General features: G+C 38.9%; 1 protein-coding gene across 3 annotated transcripts in view; it reads right to left on the reverse strand.

The window, feature by feature from the left end:
* The window catches only part of INO80D (INO80 complex subunit D), a 58,140-nt gene that overhangs the window by 39,374 nt on the left and 3,044 nt on the right, over positions 1-15,722 (reverse strand). For 2 of the 3 annotated variants that reach the window (XM_090044817.1, XM_090044818.1), the window contains exons 2-4: positions 9,684-9,778; positions 9,346-9,592; positions 2,727-3,478 (exon numbers count right to left, since the gene is read on the reverse strand). In XM_090044817.1, coding sequence (XP_089900943.1) covers positions 2,727-3,478; positions 9,346-9,563 — 970 coding nt within the window. In that variant the 5' untranslated portion in view covers positions 9,564-9,592; positions 9,684-9,778. Of the gene's footprint in view, positions 1-2,726; positions 3,479-9,345; positions 9,593-9,683; positions 9,779-10,373; positions 12,397-15,722 lie in introns of those variants that run through there. The other variant, XM_090044816.1, reaches the window with a different exon arrangement.

The following is a 15,722-nucleotide window of genomic DNA, read 5'->3' on the forward strand; positions in this document are numbered from 1 at the left end:
GGGCAATGAGCTCTACTCATCTCCCCGGCTGACAGGAGAGGAGAGGGGAGTGCACACTCTCTACCCCTAGCCCTCTGTGGGCATCCTGGAGTTGTGCTTGCATTCATGGGTGCAGGCCCAGTATCAGCTGTAATCCCAGACCAGAAACTGTGGCTGTCATCAGTTGCAATTTGTCACATGACCCCCTTCTCTGCCTCCCATCCTTGCTGAGTCCTTAGCAAGAGGGGAAATGCAGACACACTTACAAACTGGCCACTGTTCATTCTTTCCCCATGTGATCCCTAAAATGGGACAGAGACTGGAGCAAAAAAGAGAGTATTTTATTACTATTACTCTATAAGAGAAATCAATGTCAGTTATACAAACCCAGATACCTAGCACACCAACATACCAGTTCAAGAACCTAAAGGCAGTTTGGGAATAACATTTTCAATAGAGTATACATAATTTCAGAGCCACAACTCTGACTTATGAGCTGAAAAATGGCAACTGGACTCCAGAGTCTTAAGTCACCACAGTCCTTCTGAAAAGTTTACTCTTGGTGTCAAATTCTAGATATTCAGATTTGGCCTAAGTTCACGTCCTAAGAAAACTAGGATAAGACAGGTTTACATTTTACACTGATTATACTGATGGAGGAATGAGAAGCAAGACTGGTGTTAACATAAAGACATAGGCACAACAGAGCCAGTATTACCAAATAATCACGTGTTGGGATATTAAATCATTTGATTCTTAGTGGGATGAGAGAGCACAAGGGGAAATCAAAGCCAGATTCAGCCTCATTTTACACTGGGTTTGTATAAACACTACTTTGCAGTTTTGTTTAAGATTTAAAATTAAGAGTATATTTTTAACAATTATCTTGGCAAACTTCATACTAGTGCCTATGAGCTTTAGGACTAAGTATTTTCTTAAATAGAAACCCCAGAAGTTACTGCAGCAGAATTAAAAAAAAATCCTCCAAAAATAACCTGTTTTATGACCTTGCAAACAAGTATTTTTTCTGATTTATGAAACAGCTGATACATAATTAGGTATGTTATGTTAATATGCAATTATAAAATGCTATAATTTAATGTGCTCATTTTCATGTGGTTAACACACAGCATTTCTAAAATTTTACCTGCAAAAATTTGATGACAATATTCCCTAAAACCGAATAGAATGTGAGGAGTTATTTTTATAGTAAACACTAATGCAGAATGCGAAACACCTGGATATGCAACACTACCTTTACACTACTCCACAAGGCCAGATAGCTTTATAACCTATTTGGTGTAGCATTCAAGTCCTCATTCCTCAAAATAACTATATTATCCAGAAGACCATCAAATAGTGTTTTTTCTGAATGATGTCCCTTAAGAGACATGCTGGAGGACATTAATTGGCTTCTGAACAAACAGTGCAATTATTCCACAAGTGCCAAAGGGCAGCTCTTAACAGCAAATTAAAAAAGGTTAATTGAAATAGCAAAAATTACAGATGTTTGTGATTAAGTAATATGTTGCCGCTGGTGTAAAGAGCTGGCTGGACTTATTGGAAGTTTTTTTTGTTTTTTTTTTAATTCTTATGCAAACTGCTGGTTGTTTTCACTGCATTACATTTCTGGCTCTTATTTCTCTTGCTCACTGCCCAATCCTTTATCTCCTGCAAAACTTAACTACAAAAGACCTTAACTGAAAAGTAAGGTGACTTCATGGGTTCATGCACCTCAGTGAACACTGCAGAGCCAAAACCCAAGCCATATCAGACTGCTTAAAATTTCAGAGAACATTATTCCTGCCAGTCAGTAACAATTCATACAAAAAAATCCAGGCTAATATATCAACACTTAACAGAATTAGTACTAACTGGGTGCGTCTATACATTCGTTAATACAGCTTTGCTACTGTGGATTAAATTTAGTACCTCTAATATGAGGTACTAGATAAAGGTGCAGTAGCTGCGTTAATGTGCAGTAGCAAAGGCAAACATTTTGTGTGACACTTAACACGCAGTGGACTAATTCTACTGTGCATTAGCATGGTTTTTGCCATGATGCACTAATGCACAGTAGAACACTCCACTGCACATAAAGGTGTCTCGTGTAGACACATCCACTGTCTATATAATGCCCAGAAATTGTGTATATGCATGCATATATAAAATGGACTGCTTCTGTTCAAGACTGTGGAAAGACCCCAACCCTCATTACTTACTATCAACTCCTGAAGTTCTTCTGGGCAATACAAGGCTGGCTTTTTCCTGGCTCAGTCAGGTCCCCAGTCATTATAAAAATTCTTTTTTAAACCCCAAATTTCCAGTGAAATCAACTGAAGGTCTGCAGTGCACAGAACTCTAGATACAGCCTCCAAAGCTGCATTTGTCTCCTTATTTCGTGATTTTAATACTTGGGTTTACAAAATTTGCCTGTCCAATCTCGCCTATCTGCTCCATCTAGGTATAATTCAGGCGTTTCATGACCAAAACCCTGAGTGAGTTATGCCTCAACTTTGCCTCTCAAATCATTAAGCAGCAATTTTAGAGAGTTATGAAAAATAAAAAAAGAAGATATAAGACAGATGTGGTGTGAATAGGCACCTGTTGAGATCCCTTTCATAAAGGCACATGCTAATTAACTTTACAGTGACGTAAGTGAATGAAGTACAGGGTTAGTAAAGAGCCATGTTATGTCATAACATCTTGAAAACACAATGCAATGATATATTTAATTATCTTCCTACCTAGATGGGGAAACAGATCAGTGTCCAGCTGCTGTTTTCGAGTGCACAGTTTCACCAGTCTCTGTAGCCGGCTCATGCAGAACGAGTGCGGAGAGAAGGCTGTGGCTTTCATTAGGACCCTATCAGTCCTTGGTGGGTCCGTGACAGGAGCCCTAGCAGGTGGCAGGAGAGGCAGAGGTCTCTTGGTAGACAACTGCCTTGCTTGTGCTATAGTGTGTGTGGTGGGTGCCACTCCCTGCATTGGTAGGCTGGTGTTCTGAGGTTGAGGTGACTTGCAGACTAAGCCCTGCGGTAGCCCTGTAGGCTTTAAAGAAGCTGACAAAGGTGGCAGATGGGAGTGCTGCTGCTGCTGCAGAGGCTGCTGCTGCAAAGGTGCAGGAAGGGGGCTAAAGTGCTCTTGACGAATTTTTAAAATTTCTGTCTCTCTCTGGCGCTGCCGGTTTTGGGCCAGCTTGCTCTGCAACTTTTTCCTCACCGTTGCCCCTTTCTTTAAGTCATCATCCTCCTCATTGAAAGCAAAGGGATCGTCCAACTCTGCTTCCAGGTAGTGAAGAGGAAGCCTAGCCCCTGGTGGAGAGAGGGACATCCCATCCAGTCCATTGGGCATCTTCAAGGCCAGTGTGGGCACTGTCAGACTGAAGGCCATAGTATCCATCTGGTGCCTGACCTTCACCTCTTCTATTGGATCATTCTTTTTCTTCCTCTCCTTTTTAGGTATAAAGCCAAGTACCTGTAGGTGGCTGTTGCAGTACCTTTGAAAAGTGAAAACAGCAAATTCCTTATACTTTTCTTTTAAATAAATACTCTTAACAAAATATTGTAAAACCACAAAAAATGCAACCCCCAAACAACATGAAAAACGCAACCCCCAAAACAACAAAAAAACACATCTCCTCTGCCACTGAACAAATGAGACTATTAGCTCATCCTTGTCCATTTAACAGACCCACAAGAGAAAATGAGACCTTCCACAAATGACAACTTATAATTTTAAGAATTTAAAAAGTTAGTATGTTATCATCTGAAGTCAGTCAAAAGGCAGGATAGATATGCATCTTTATAGACTAACTAAATAAGATTCTCTCTCTCATATGAGGGGGGGAGAGAGAGAGAGAGAGAGTGCACATACAAACTTTCGTGAACCCAAGGTCATACAGCATCTGATGAAGTGAACCTGGGTTCACAAAAGCTTGTGCTCCACATATACATACACACATTCAGTTAGTCTATAATAAAGGTGTGTATCTACTTTACATTCACAGGAGAGCCACATTCCTCTCCACTTAAAATTAAAAAAAAAAAATCTACCTCTCATATCCAAATTGGACACAGGTTAAGGTGTTCAAAAGGACTACCTGGTACACAATAGTATAAAATAATCAGTCCTGACACTAAGAACATGGTTATTACAGTCTTGGCACATGGAATCTTTTTAAGACCTCCAAAATTAAAAGTACAGGAGTCGCTATTATCCCTTCTGTCAAGCTGTTCTTTCATAGTGAATGTTTTTAGTAAATACACTATGGTGGAGCCAAATTACAAAAGTATTTTTTGTGGGACAATCTTGTTTTGGAGATCTTTGCTGAGAAGGGCCACTATTTATGTTTGAAAAGTTGGCCACTTAAAAAAATAAAAACATCACTGATATTATTTATTATGGTTAAAATAAGTATCAGAAAGAACAACTGGGTAGTTGCATAGAAAAGTTTGGATATTTTAAACTAAAAAGTTCTATCCTGTTGTCACTGTGTTGTGTAAAACATGCAGTGAATATATGTACACACATGTGATGGCACAAATGTAGGTTTCAAGCTGTTCTAAGAAACTATTTCAAATTAAATTTTGCTTAAAAAAAATCAGCATAAGTTTATGCCTCAGACATGAAACTGAAATGACAAAGGGAATAACAGCTTACAGCCACAGGTAACATACTAAATTAGGGAATTTAGCAGATGAATAGTTAATTCATTTTTGGCTGGCTAGGTTTAAGAGACAGAAATAAAGACACTTAAGGTCAGGGAAAAAAGAGAGGAAGTCCAGGCTTGAATCTTAATCTTTCAACTAACTCCACCTGCAGTCCCTCCCACCTGTGAGGAGAAATCCTACTGACTTTCAGGGAGGACTGTGTAAAGGGGGCCAGATTTCAGTATCCAAAACTACAGTTCACTATATGGGGGGGAGGGAAGAATTCAAGAAAGGAAGATGAAAATTATAGGCTTAGAAGCCTAATCATGTAAATTAAGAAAAATCAGAAATATTTATGGATAGTATAAAAAACAGGGAAGGACAGAGGGAAAAAATTGCAGTAGTCTGTCTTACTTAAATGTGGTTTGGTATGAGTTTGAGAAAAGTCAATCATGCCAAAGAAACTTAATTTCTTTTCAAAATAAAATTACTACTGGTCTACATGGATTTAATATCCCTGGATTTAAAAAAAATTGCAAGTAAAATGGTAATACTAAAAAAGAGTACTTTCTAAATACAATTAATAAATTACAATAGGTAATGCTGTAATTAAAGAGTGGAAAGCAGAAGGCTGAGATTAAGTGTTCTCAATCTTTATGACAGCACGCAAGAACTGGACTCTAGTAAAATTCATATGGAGAAACACTTCTTAAATGCTGTAACAGATAGGTATTAAAGGATCAATACTACTGGCACTGTAGTTGGTAAGAGTGGTCACCTGCTTAAAGTAAAGCAGATACTTCAGTGATTTGCTAGACTGAGAGCTAATTCATAGAACCTCTGTCAAAACTTAATCACAGTGAAAAGGTCCCCATGAGTTTTTTCTTATTACCATGGAAAGAGGTTTGTCTGGTTTAACATTCTCCTATGGTGTTCATATGCCAAACACTGCAGCCTAAGGCTTGTACAACCGCTTGAAGGTAAAACTAGTGTCTATTTCCATTGTCCAAATGGAAGGGAATGAAAAAAATAAATAAGAAAACCAAATAAAGTGGGGAAATGTTAATTAATTCTAAAGGTTCTTTAAGTGCCAGGATGTTTTGGTGCAATTGTGTCAATAATTTATTTTTATGTCTTTGTATCTTTTTGTTATGGCAGAGGAAAAAGCTTTGAATCATTTAAATTATTTTAACTGATAATATTACAGTGTTAAAGGCTAAGAGTTCACTATGAAGGCAGAGCTTCTGAATAGAAGTCCAAGATACTAGGTAATCACTGCACAAAACACTGATTAGACAACATGCAGGCCATGCCTATGCTTCAAAAGGATGAGTCTATTTTTTAACTTCTGATTCATTTAACACCACATAACAAAAACAGTCTCCACTCTTCTGTTAAATACACATCAGTCTGGTGTATGCAGGGCAAACTGCGATGAACACACACTAAAAGAGGAGTGAGTTGATCCTGGTTAGAAATAGCAAACGTGGTGTGTACAAAGGATGTTAAACTCTGTTTTCTTCCAACAGGATAATTTCAACCTGGCTTGAAGAGCAGACAGCTAAAGCAAGTCATGCTTTTCACCCAATGCCTAAAACACTCTGCTTCCTAGTCCATACAGGATTCTGGATCAGTATTAATTTCCAGTCACCTTGTTTACAGAAAGATCTGCATAAGTCAGAAAATAACACTCATGTCAATAAATGGGATAAAGTGGAAAATGAGGGACTTACAACCAGAAAACACTGACAAATACGGATTAATTACATCTTTAAAGAAGAGCCTTAAGAGGTAAAATGGTGAGACTAGTCTAGCTAAAATGTAACACCATAATTAAAAAAAACAAAATTGAGTTTCATTATCTGTTTAGAGTAACTGGACAGGAAAAAATTGGGGCCCATACATTCAAGCTAAATATAAAACATATATAATTTACAGAGTACAGTGAATAAGAATAGATTTCCAGTAAGGCCATTAAGTCATGCACTAATAATAATTTAATTTGTAGAAAATGAATAGGTAACAAGGAATATTAACAAGTTAAAGGAACATTAACCAATTTTGTGGTTGGCTGCATCTGACTCCACACCTCCGGGTCAGAGAAACATTCTCTCTTGTAAGCTCTTGGCATTCAAATGTATTTGCCCCATTCTGTTATAATTTTTAAAACTTAAAAATGAAAAAGGATGGCAATAGCACTGAGCATGTCTACACGTGCCATTAATGTGCAGCAATAAACTGCAGAGCTTATTGTTCTACAGTTTATTACTCCTGGGAAGCTCCCAAGCATGCCATTTAAATATGCACTCAAACCATAGCACATTGAGCCAGGTCACAGCAGCCCCGGCTGGCAGGAGGCCCAGGGGGTCAGCCTGCCAGCCTAGGGCTGCTCCAACTAGGCTCAATGTGCTGCAGAGAGACTGGCTGGGGCAACCCCCACACTGAAGCACCCTTGTGCCCCAGCCAGCTGGACTGGTATCTACACATTCACTGAAAAAACTCTGCAGCAGGGTAGTACTTATATTTACAAGTACTACCCTGCTGAAGAGTTTATTAGTTTCATGCGCCCTAACAGAAGTGCACACGTAGATGTTGAGATGTTTACTGCAGTTTTAGTCAACTGTCCAGTAAATGTCTTGTGTAGATGCACCCACTAATCAAAAACTGATATGGTCTGCTTTTGATCCTGCACCTTTTTGGACCTAACATTGTATAATGCAAGTTAGCCTGTACTATGACAGATAAAGTAAAGTTAGAAAATTAAAGGCTGCAAATGAGGAATCCAGAAATGGCTAAACAGATTTACAGAGAACAGACGGTGAAAAATCTCTCCAAAAAAGAGAGATAGACATGCCTACCAAAAATATGGTTTGTATCTGGTTCAAATTTACTAGAAACCTTCGAAATTCTATTATTCAACTGTAAAATCCCTTCTGAGCAGCCATATTTGAAAGCATTAATTCCAACCTATCCCATTTTCTCATTTGAAATTAAAGGTTTATTCCCTCCTTGACACACCTGCTGTCCTCTTCTAGTACTGTAATGCAATGCTTGACATGCAGTTTAATTATTCTAGAACAATGCCTTCCAGAAGCTACCACCACATTATACTGTACACGTTTGATTAAGTTTCATTTTACACAATGAATTGGCTTTGTACTTTATAAAGCAATCTCAAATTTCATGGGGACATATGAGATCTGGGAACCCTCACTAAGTTTTTTTGTGAAGAGTTTGTGGTTGCTTTTTTTTTTCTTGCCTTTTTAAAAATTTATTTATTTTTTAAGTATGACTAGAGCAGGAACTGTGGCCCAGTTAGTTCTTGCCTCTGAAATAACAGTGTAACTTTTGATCAGACAATTTCCAGGGTTATTTTTCTGTTAGCTAACCTCCAAACAGTTTCTACTGTACAGTAGCAAAGAACCAGTCAATGACTGTCAGGTCATGACTTCAAGTTATTCAGACAGTGCCATTTGAGAATTTGCTCTACACCTTTTGACAAACATTCAAGTTTTCTTCTCACTTCATCAGTCTCCTCGGCTAAAATGGCAGGTGAAGTGCAAGTTAATTTAGAGCCCAATCCCAGCTGTTTCAAATAAGAGAGGGAGCTGTGAACCGAGAAGGAACTTATAGGTAGGGCACAGTGGGAACACTGCTAATAACCTGAAAGGTTAGTGAATGGCATCTAATAATGTGAAAGGTCAGTGAACAGCAGTCTGTCCTTTTTTGGCATATTTTGTTTACTTTTTAGTTTAAAAATCCTATGGTTTCCATGGGACAAAGCCCAGTCTCAGATATTTAACCAAACACTTCATTTCAAAAGATGAAATACCAGACTTGTGGTAAAAAGTGTGGCACTGGCTCTCTTGAAAATTAAAGTAGTGGAAACTAAGATTAGAAGCTAGCTGCATTCCTGACCACAATTTAAATGACTGCAAGTCAGTGGGAACATATGGAAATTATGGCCTAATTCTCCTCTTCTTTTTGCTCAATGTCACCATAATGTCACTGTCTATCACAGTCTTAAGGGGTAAGGAAGAATAATTTTGTGTTTATGGCCCCAAGTTAGGATTTAGGAGATTTAATTTCACTTTTGGCACAGGCTTTCGATGCAGCCTTTGGCATGTCATATAATCCCTGTGCTCCAATAACCCTCTGTAAGGTGCTGATGACACTTCCATGAGACTTCCTCTCACAGGGCTGCTATGAATATGCGTTTATTAAAGAGGCGTGGTACTCTGATACTACAGTGATAGGCATTATATGAGTACCTAATTGGATCAAGAGTGCTGAACTGCCCTGAGGCCACTAATTTTCAAACTCTTCCTAGAAGCCCATTTATTCTCCCAGCACCACATTTTGCCTATCCTGTCAAAACCAGATTTCCATGCAGCTTCTTCAGGAAAATGAATCTTTTAAGAGCATTGGTTCACATGTAGCATCAGTGGCAAAACAAATGAAGAAGAGACAATATTACACTAGGTTCAAGTTTGATTCATGTATCTTACAGTGAAATTGAGTAAAAACAATAAGAAGGCTTGCAAATATACTGTATAAGTTAAAAAAAAAAGCATACTGGCCTTAAAATTAAAACCCTTCACAAACATGCTGCCATTCAATCTATTCGATCTATCTCTCCCTAAACAGAAAAGCCACACCTGTATCCAAACTGGCTGAATCTTTTTCCCATTTGCTGAGGGCCAACATCACTCACCTACGGTCCTCAGATTTGGGGATGGGATTGGTGCAGCGTTGGCTGTTATACTTGGCCACATATTCACATTGCTTGAAGGGGGCAGTCTTATCCTCCAGAACGTGTCTGATACAGAAGGCGTAGCCGTTAAGTCGCCTCTGCTTGCACAGTTTGGGGCTGTATGAGCACAAGGGCTTATTGTCAACCTCAGAGAAGTGTATGTGTTTGCCTTCATACATCACGTGACTCTATTCCTTGTGAACATCAGCTGAAAGAACCAAAAATAAAGATAAATCACACACAAAAAATGCATTAAATTCTAGATTTTGCTTTTGTGGGAGAGCAGCCCAAAACAGTACCTGATTTTAAATCTTCTGTACCGTATCAATATTAGGAGAGACCCCAAGGACACCACTATCCTGGAATGACGACGAATCAAGTTGAAGCAGATTGTCTAAGAGAAATATCAAAGAGGTCCAAGTCAGTTAAGATTAAAACAGACAGGACCATTTTGTTTAATAAGAAAAGCGTTGAATATTGCCTCTCAGCATGGGGCTCAGATGCAACAAGCTGGATCGATTAGGTAATCCAAGTTCAATCATTAACTGGAATGGAGACATATCAACTAAACCAAAATTTTGCATGGATGTATTCAAAGGAATACCTTGCTCAGAATAACCCTGAGAAAGTCTTCACCTTTTGGAAGGTAGTAACCCCACTGCATAAGAACTGAATTTTACCACTCAGCACAGGTAAGCTTGTATTGTAGATACTTGCACCACATTTGGTACATAGTTTTCAGAGCCTCTAGTTGCCCCCAGACCCAGCAAGAATCAATAAGCGGCTACTTCCCAAAGGCCAAAGGGATTCTTCAGAAGGTGGCCTATTTTGTTACACTTATGGGGTGAAATCCTGGCCCTACTGAAGTCAATGGCAGAATTTCCAGCGACTTCCAGCACTTCACCCCTTAGCTGTATCAAGGGATTCTGTTTTTTCTTTAAAACACAGTGGTTGCTAAGGTATATTAAAAGAATGAAATCATAAGTTACCTTCTCGTTTCTGGTTCCCCACCACTCTGGAGTCTTTGGCAATCCGTTCTTTCTTTTCCAGAGTAGCTTTTAATTAAGTTTAGCTGTACACACATTATGCAGCTGCTTTTCTAATGCTAAATGTAGACTATGCAAGGCTGTTTGCACTGACAGAGGTAACTATTAACCAAACGAACAACCCTAAAGTACTGAAATACAGTCTTGTGAGTTTGGCATGTTCTGTTTCAAGTTAAGTATTTTGTACATTATACCTGCACTATACATATCGAGGTGATGATGCATGTGTGATACATCTGATGCCTGCCTTCGTAATTTATCACATATTCATGACCACCTGACCTATCTTCTCCCCACTATGTTTCCCCAGGAAACATTTCAGTATTACAACCCCCAGAGGAGTTTCAAACAATCTGGCAGAAAAAGGCTTCCTTCTCCTTCCTACTCCAAGTACTGCATTCTTGCCTGAGGCCACAAAATAAGTGGAAGTGTCATAACTTTATTACCCATGCACCCAAAGGGCTTGAAGGGTAGCTTGACAGCATAGGAAAGGGGAAGACTCCCAGCTTTCCAGCAGGGTTCCCAGCAGAGTCAAGACTTCACTCCCAGCATTCAAGAAAACACCCAGTACTGTGACATTTGGGGCCCACAGAAACTATTAGAAGGCCATTTAGGGGAGTGTTTCAATTTACTAGTTCCGACATCTCTTATGCCAAACACTGAACAGCTGGTTGATGAAAATGCCTGGCTTTATGAGCAGAGGGGCATAAAAGACAGTTCCAACAAACCTACAAATCCTCTCAAACAGCTCCAAAGCAGTTTTACATATAACACAGGGATGACAAACTCACTTGGGCCTCTGAGCTAGAGCTGAACCTAGTGGTGGGACAAGCAACAGCAGTGCAGAGGTTAATATTGCTATCACTCACCTCGCCCTCTGCCAACATACATCAAACCAAGGGCTCCATAGCTGGAAAATCAGTGTGGGTCCACCCCTGAATTTGCAGCCTATCAAGGAGCCCTGTTGGCTGGGTGAAACAGCTCTGTAGGCAAAATCTGGCCCACAAGCTGTATCTTTAACACCTCGGTTACAACTTTTGTGGCCCACACAGAATACATGATGGGGCCGTGCCCTCCGAAGCGTTTACTTTCTTGGGGTGATCTGCGTAACTTATCTGTAAGTAATGAGGACCCTCCCAACGTATGCCTAGAAAACCCTTACACCAGAACACTTTCTAGAGAACAGTTTCCTACATTCACTTACATATAGCACTTCAGGACTCAATTTGCACCAGAACACCAAAGCACAATAAAGGATTAACATCTTATCATAAAAACCACCTCAGTAATTATCTATACTAGTATCCCAAACTAATAATCATGTCCTCTAATCTCTCCGAATGCACCAAGTACTGTAAAAATTCAAAAGCAATCAGCAGAATACATCCCTGCACAATGTAACTAAGAGCTAAAGTAAGATGCTTCGGGTTTTATTTGGATTTGCCCTTAGGGCTGTAAATGGCCTGGGTCCCATCTGTATAAAAGATTACTTCATCTATTACTACAGCACCTAAAATAAACTGAGGTGTTTGAATGAACTATTATGTAGGTAAAGAATAAACAAATAAATAAATGTGGCTAATTGCAGGTCTTTTGCTCTGGAGTTTGCTTCCTTGATTAGCCAGAGCTTGGAGCTAGTGACATTCAGGACAAGTTGCAAGATCCACCTGTCCTTCCAGGATTCATCTGAGGAGGACAACAGTCAGTTGCCTAACCTTTCCCTTTGTTTTCTTCTCTTATTCGTGTCTTTATGCCTTCTTCCAAGCTGCTGCTTTTACACCTTGAATAGTCTTCTACTGGTCACCCACCTCCTCTTCCTTTACATCCCTCCTAACACATTTCTTCTATGAAGATTTTCAAAGATGAGGCACAAAAAAAAAAAAAAAAGTTATTTAAAACCAACCAAAAATATTCAAAAGCCAGTCTTCCATGATTGGCTTGCTGTAGGAAAGCCATCATTTCCCTGAGTTTTATTGCCTTCCCCTACTCCACAAAGCTACTTCCCTACCACTTTCCTTCATGGTCCATTCTTAAACTAGTTTGGATTTCTAGATTTAACAGGAAATGTTAGGTCTTCAAGATTCTTTTAATTCAACTACAAGACACTGTATGCAACTATGAGGTCATGTAAAATATACATAAATGAATATAAATCAATAGGTCTTCAGGAAGAATTAGTGATCCTGAACCTGGATTCTGTGCCTGTGCACCAGAGCAAACTCATATGAAAGCAACATAATCAGGTGAAAAAATCTGCCAAATGGGAAGTCAGCATCTACTATGAGCAAAAAGCCTTTCAAATCTACTAATTACATAAAACTACAGCAATTGTCCACTGCATCAATTCAGATCTGTCTGAACTATCCCATGTGTCTGCAGAGAGCCCCAGTGAAGTCAGTGGGCTGTGCAGGGATTTAGTAATGGCAAGATCAAGGCCTATACTAACACAATGCTATACTGTATCAAAAAACACTTTTTGTTTTCACTATCCTAACATCTGCAAGACTGTAAGACCTCTCCATCTTTTGATTCTGATCTGACACTAAACTAGCACTTTATTCTAAATGAAATGTATGTTCTTTAAATAAAAGAGAGAATGCAAGACATAAAGTAAGAGCAAGAGTGCTTTCTTGCCACTAAATTAGTAAGCAGCTCTAAACATTGTAATAAGCACAAGTAGATTATCTGAAAAGAACTGACACTACAGTTTGTTAACTAGTGGACAGGAGAGAGATTATTTTTGTCCCATAGGTTTCAGTAATAGATGAAAACTGAAAATGTGGACTTCCTCTGGAAAGCCAAAGGCTTACGCTGCTGCACTCTGCAACAAAAATTCCAGGGCACAAAACAGCCTGAAACTTGACCTGGGGTTCAGATCTGTTCTTCAGAATGATTCTTCACACAAATTCTAATCACACTCAGAATTTGTGCTGCAATTATCCCATGTGTACACACAAACTGGTTACTTAGCTAGGTAAAAGACAGGTCTATGTATGAAATGTCCAGGGCCATTTATTAAGAGGCATTTACAGACAGTATAATGCTTCTTAAGAAGTTTTCTATTTTACTAAGACAAGTCACACCATACCTCTTTGTGATCATCATTATCAGTGACAATTTAGTCAGAAGTAGCAAAGAGAAGTTCAGAAGAGGGCCTAGAAAACAAATGTCAGTGAAACAGTAGTAACATTTGAAATTTAGGGCCATAACATTTCCTTTCTTTCTCCTTCTGAAGGAATGAACAGAAGATAAAACCTGTTTTTCTGGTAAAAATTCTGTCTGGGCAGGTGTAAGAGAGACAACTTGATTTCATAATGGGATGTGTGGTAAAGATGGGTTGGACACATGGCAAAACAGTTCTGTGGCACAATCCCATACTAAAGGGATTCCTCCATGTAAAATCAAATCAAGCATTAACTTTAGGTTAGGCAGGAACTTGGTACATGATGGGTATTCTAGGCAACAGTGGAAATTGGTTGCTGGTCATAGCTGGAGAGCCCATGGGAATTTAAGCACACAGAAAAATCTGAAAAGACACTTGCATTGCAAATATAATAATACTTTAATTCACATGGATCTGTTACATTTTAAAATGTATGCTTGGAGCCTGAAATTCTACATGCATGAGGCACTTTTAAGGAATGGAATCCCCAAGTGCATTGTAAATTGTATTGCAATTATCTGTCTGTGCTTTAAAGATGTATAATTATGAGGACTGAGCTTAAAGGGTCACAGCATAGCATCCAAATACTTGTCATCATTAAAGATGCCTCAGTTCTATTGTTTGGTATTTTTTAATGCTTAGCGTGGATTTAAGACACTGCTCCTCTGACTGCATACATAGCATCTGACAGATGTGCTGCCTTGTCCATATGTGTTCTGAAAAGGTAGCAGCTCAAAGGCTATAGACACTAAAGTTCTCTTCGCATTCACAGAGCAAGCATAGGAGTGGATAATTGTCATGCTGGTTCCCCCTATTTTTCCACAAACCTGACCTGGATAGCCCACCTGCAAAAATGACAGGTTCACCTTTTACTCTCATTCCATCTTTGTCCTCATTGCTAAGACAGACAAGAATTATGACAACGCTGGCCATGGTTTGCATGATGGGGACATCAGCCCATTCAGAGCTGGACGGAGACCGCAGAACCCATCACTAAGAACAGACATTTAAGAGCCATCTCCACCCTCATTAACAGCTTCCACTACCTGCTAGTGGGGTGGTGTAGTCAGCTGTATTGAAAGGTTCCGTTCTTGAGCCATTTAATCCCTCTTTAAAAAGTTTTCTGTTTCACTGAGAAAGGACACACCACTCACATCTTGTTGTGATCACTGTCACTACTATATAGCCATAAGCTCTGTCCATGTACCACAAACTAATCAAAACTTTAGTTTAGTTAAGAACTCAACTACAAACAAAATACATTAACAATTCGGGAAACAACAGCAAAACAAAATAGACTTCAAAGAGACGTATAGTAGTATGTGGGGAACTACGGACAGCAAAAAGTGTTTGTAGAAACCCTACCCTGAAAGCCCTTTGAAAATTCTAAGCGATACCAATAGCATGCCAAGCAAGTACAAGCGTGCACTAAAAACCCATGTGCAGGATGGGTATACAAGGATACACCAGTGACTGACCAAACACAAACACACACAGTTCCTCATACAATTGAATTACCAGTGCTGATATAGAAAAGTATTGGCCAAAAAAACTGCCTTCATCTTTAAAAAAAAAAAAGGATTTAACACTGCATGCTGAACATTTTAGGAGACAGGTGATTCAAGTTTTACATGGCAGCCTTCAATGCTGACTTTCAGATTTTAGAAATGTTAATTTAGTCAGAGCAGCATTTCTCTTTAATTACCATCTGTAAATCTATATTTGACTATTTTCTCATACACAAAAATCTACCTAAGCTAGAAGTGGCAACACCGTCCTCATTCTGTCTTCGCAGAACAGTTCTGGCTCCAAGTCTGTAGAAAGATGACTGCATGGAACTAAAATATTCACTATGTTAAAAAGCTGAAAGGGAGAAAATGGTATATTTTAGGTCAGTAATGATCTGTACAGTACTGACCTAAAATAAGCCATTATTCTTGTTGATAATGTGCTTACATTACAATGGGGTTTAAGAAGCAAAATCAGAGATCTACTTAACATACATGTTTTTGATCAAAAACTGAATAGATTCTTCTATATATTCTCCTTTGGGAAATGCACAGAAGTATGAATTTTAATTCTAACAGCTCCTGTTATCTGACAAACAGTACAAAGGTACCCAAAATTAA

The sequence above is a fragment of the Crocodylus siamensis genome, chromosome 4 (assembly GCF_052110815.1).
Source record: "Crocodylus siamensis isolate JL-2025a chromosome 4, ASM5211081v1, whole genome shotgun sequence".
NCBI lineage: Eukaryota > Metazoa > Chordata > Crocodylia > Crocodylidae > Crocodylus > Crocodylus siamensis.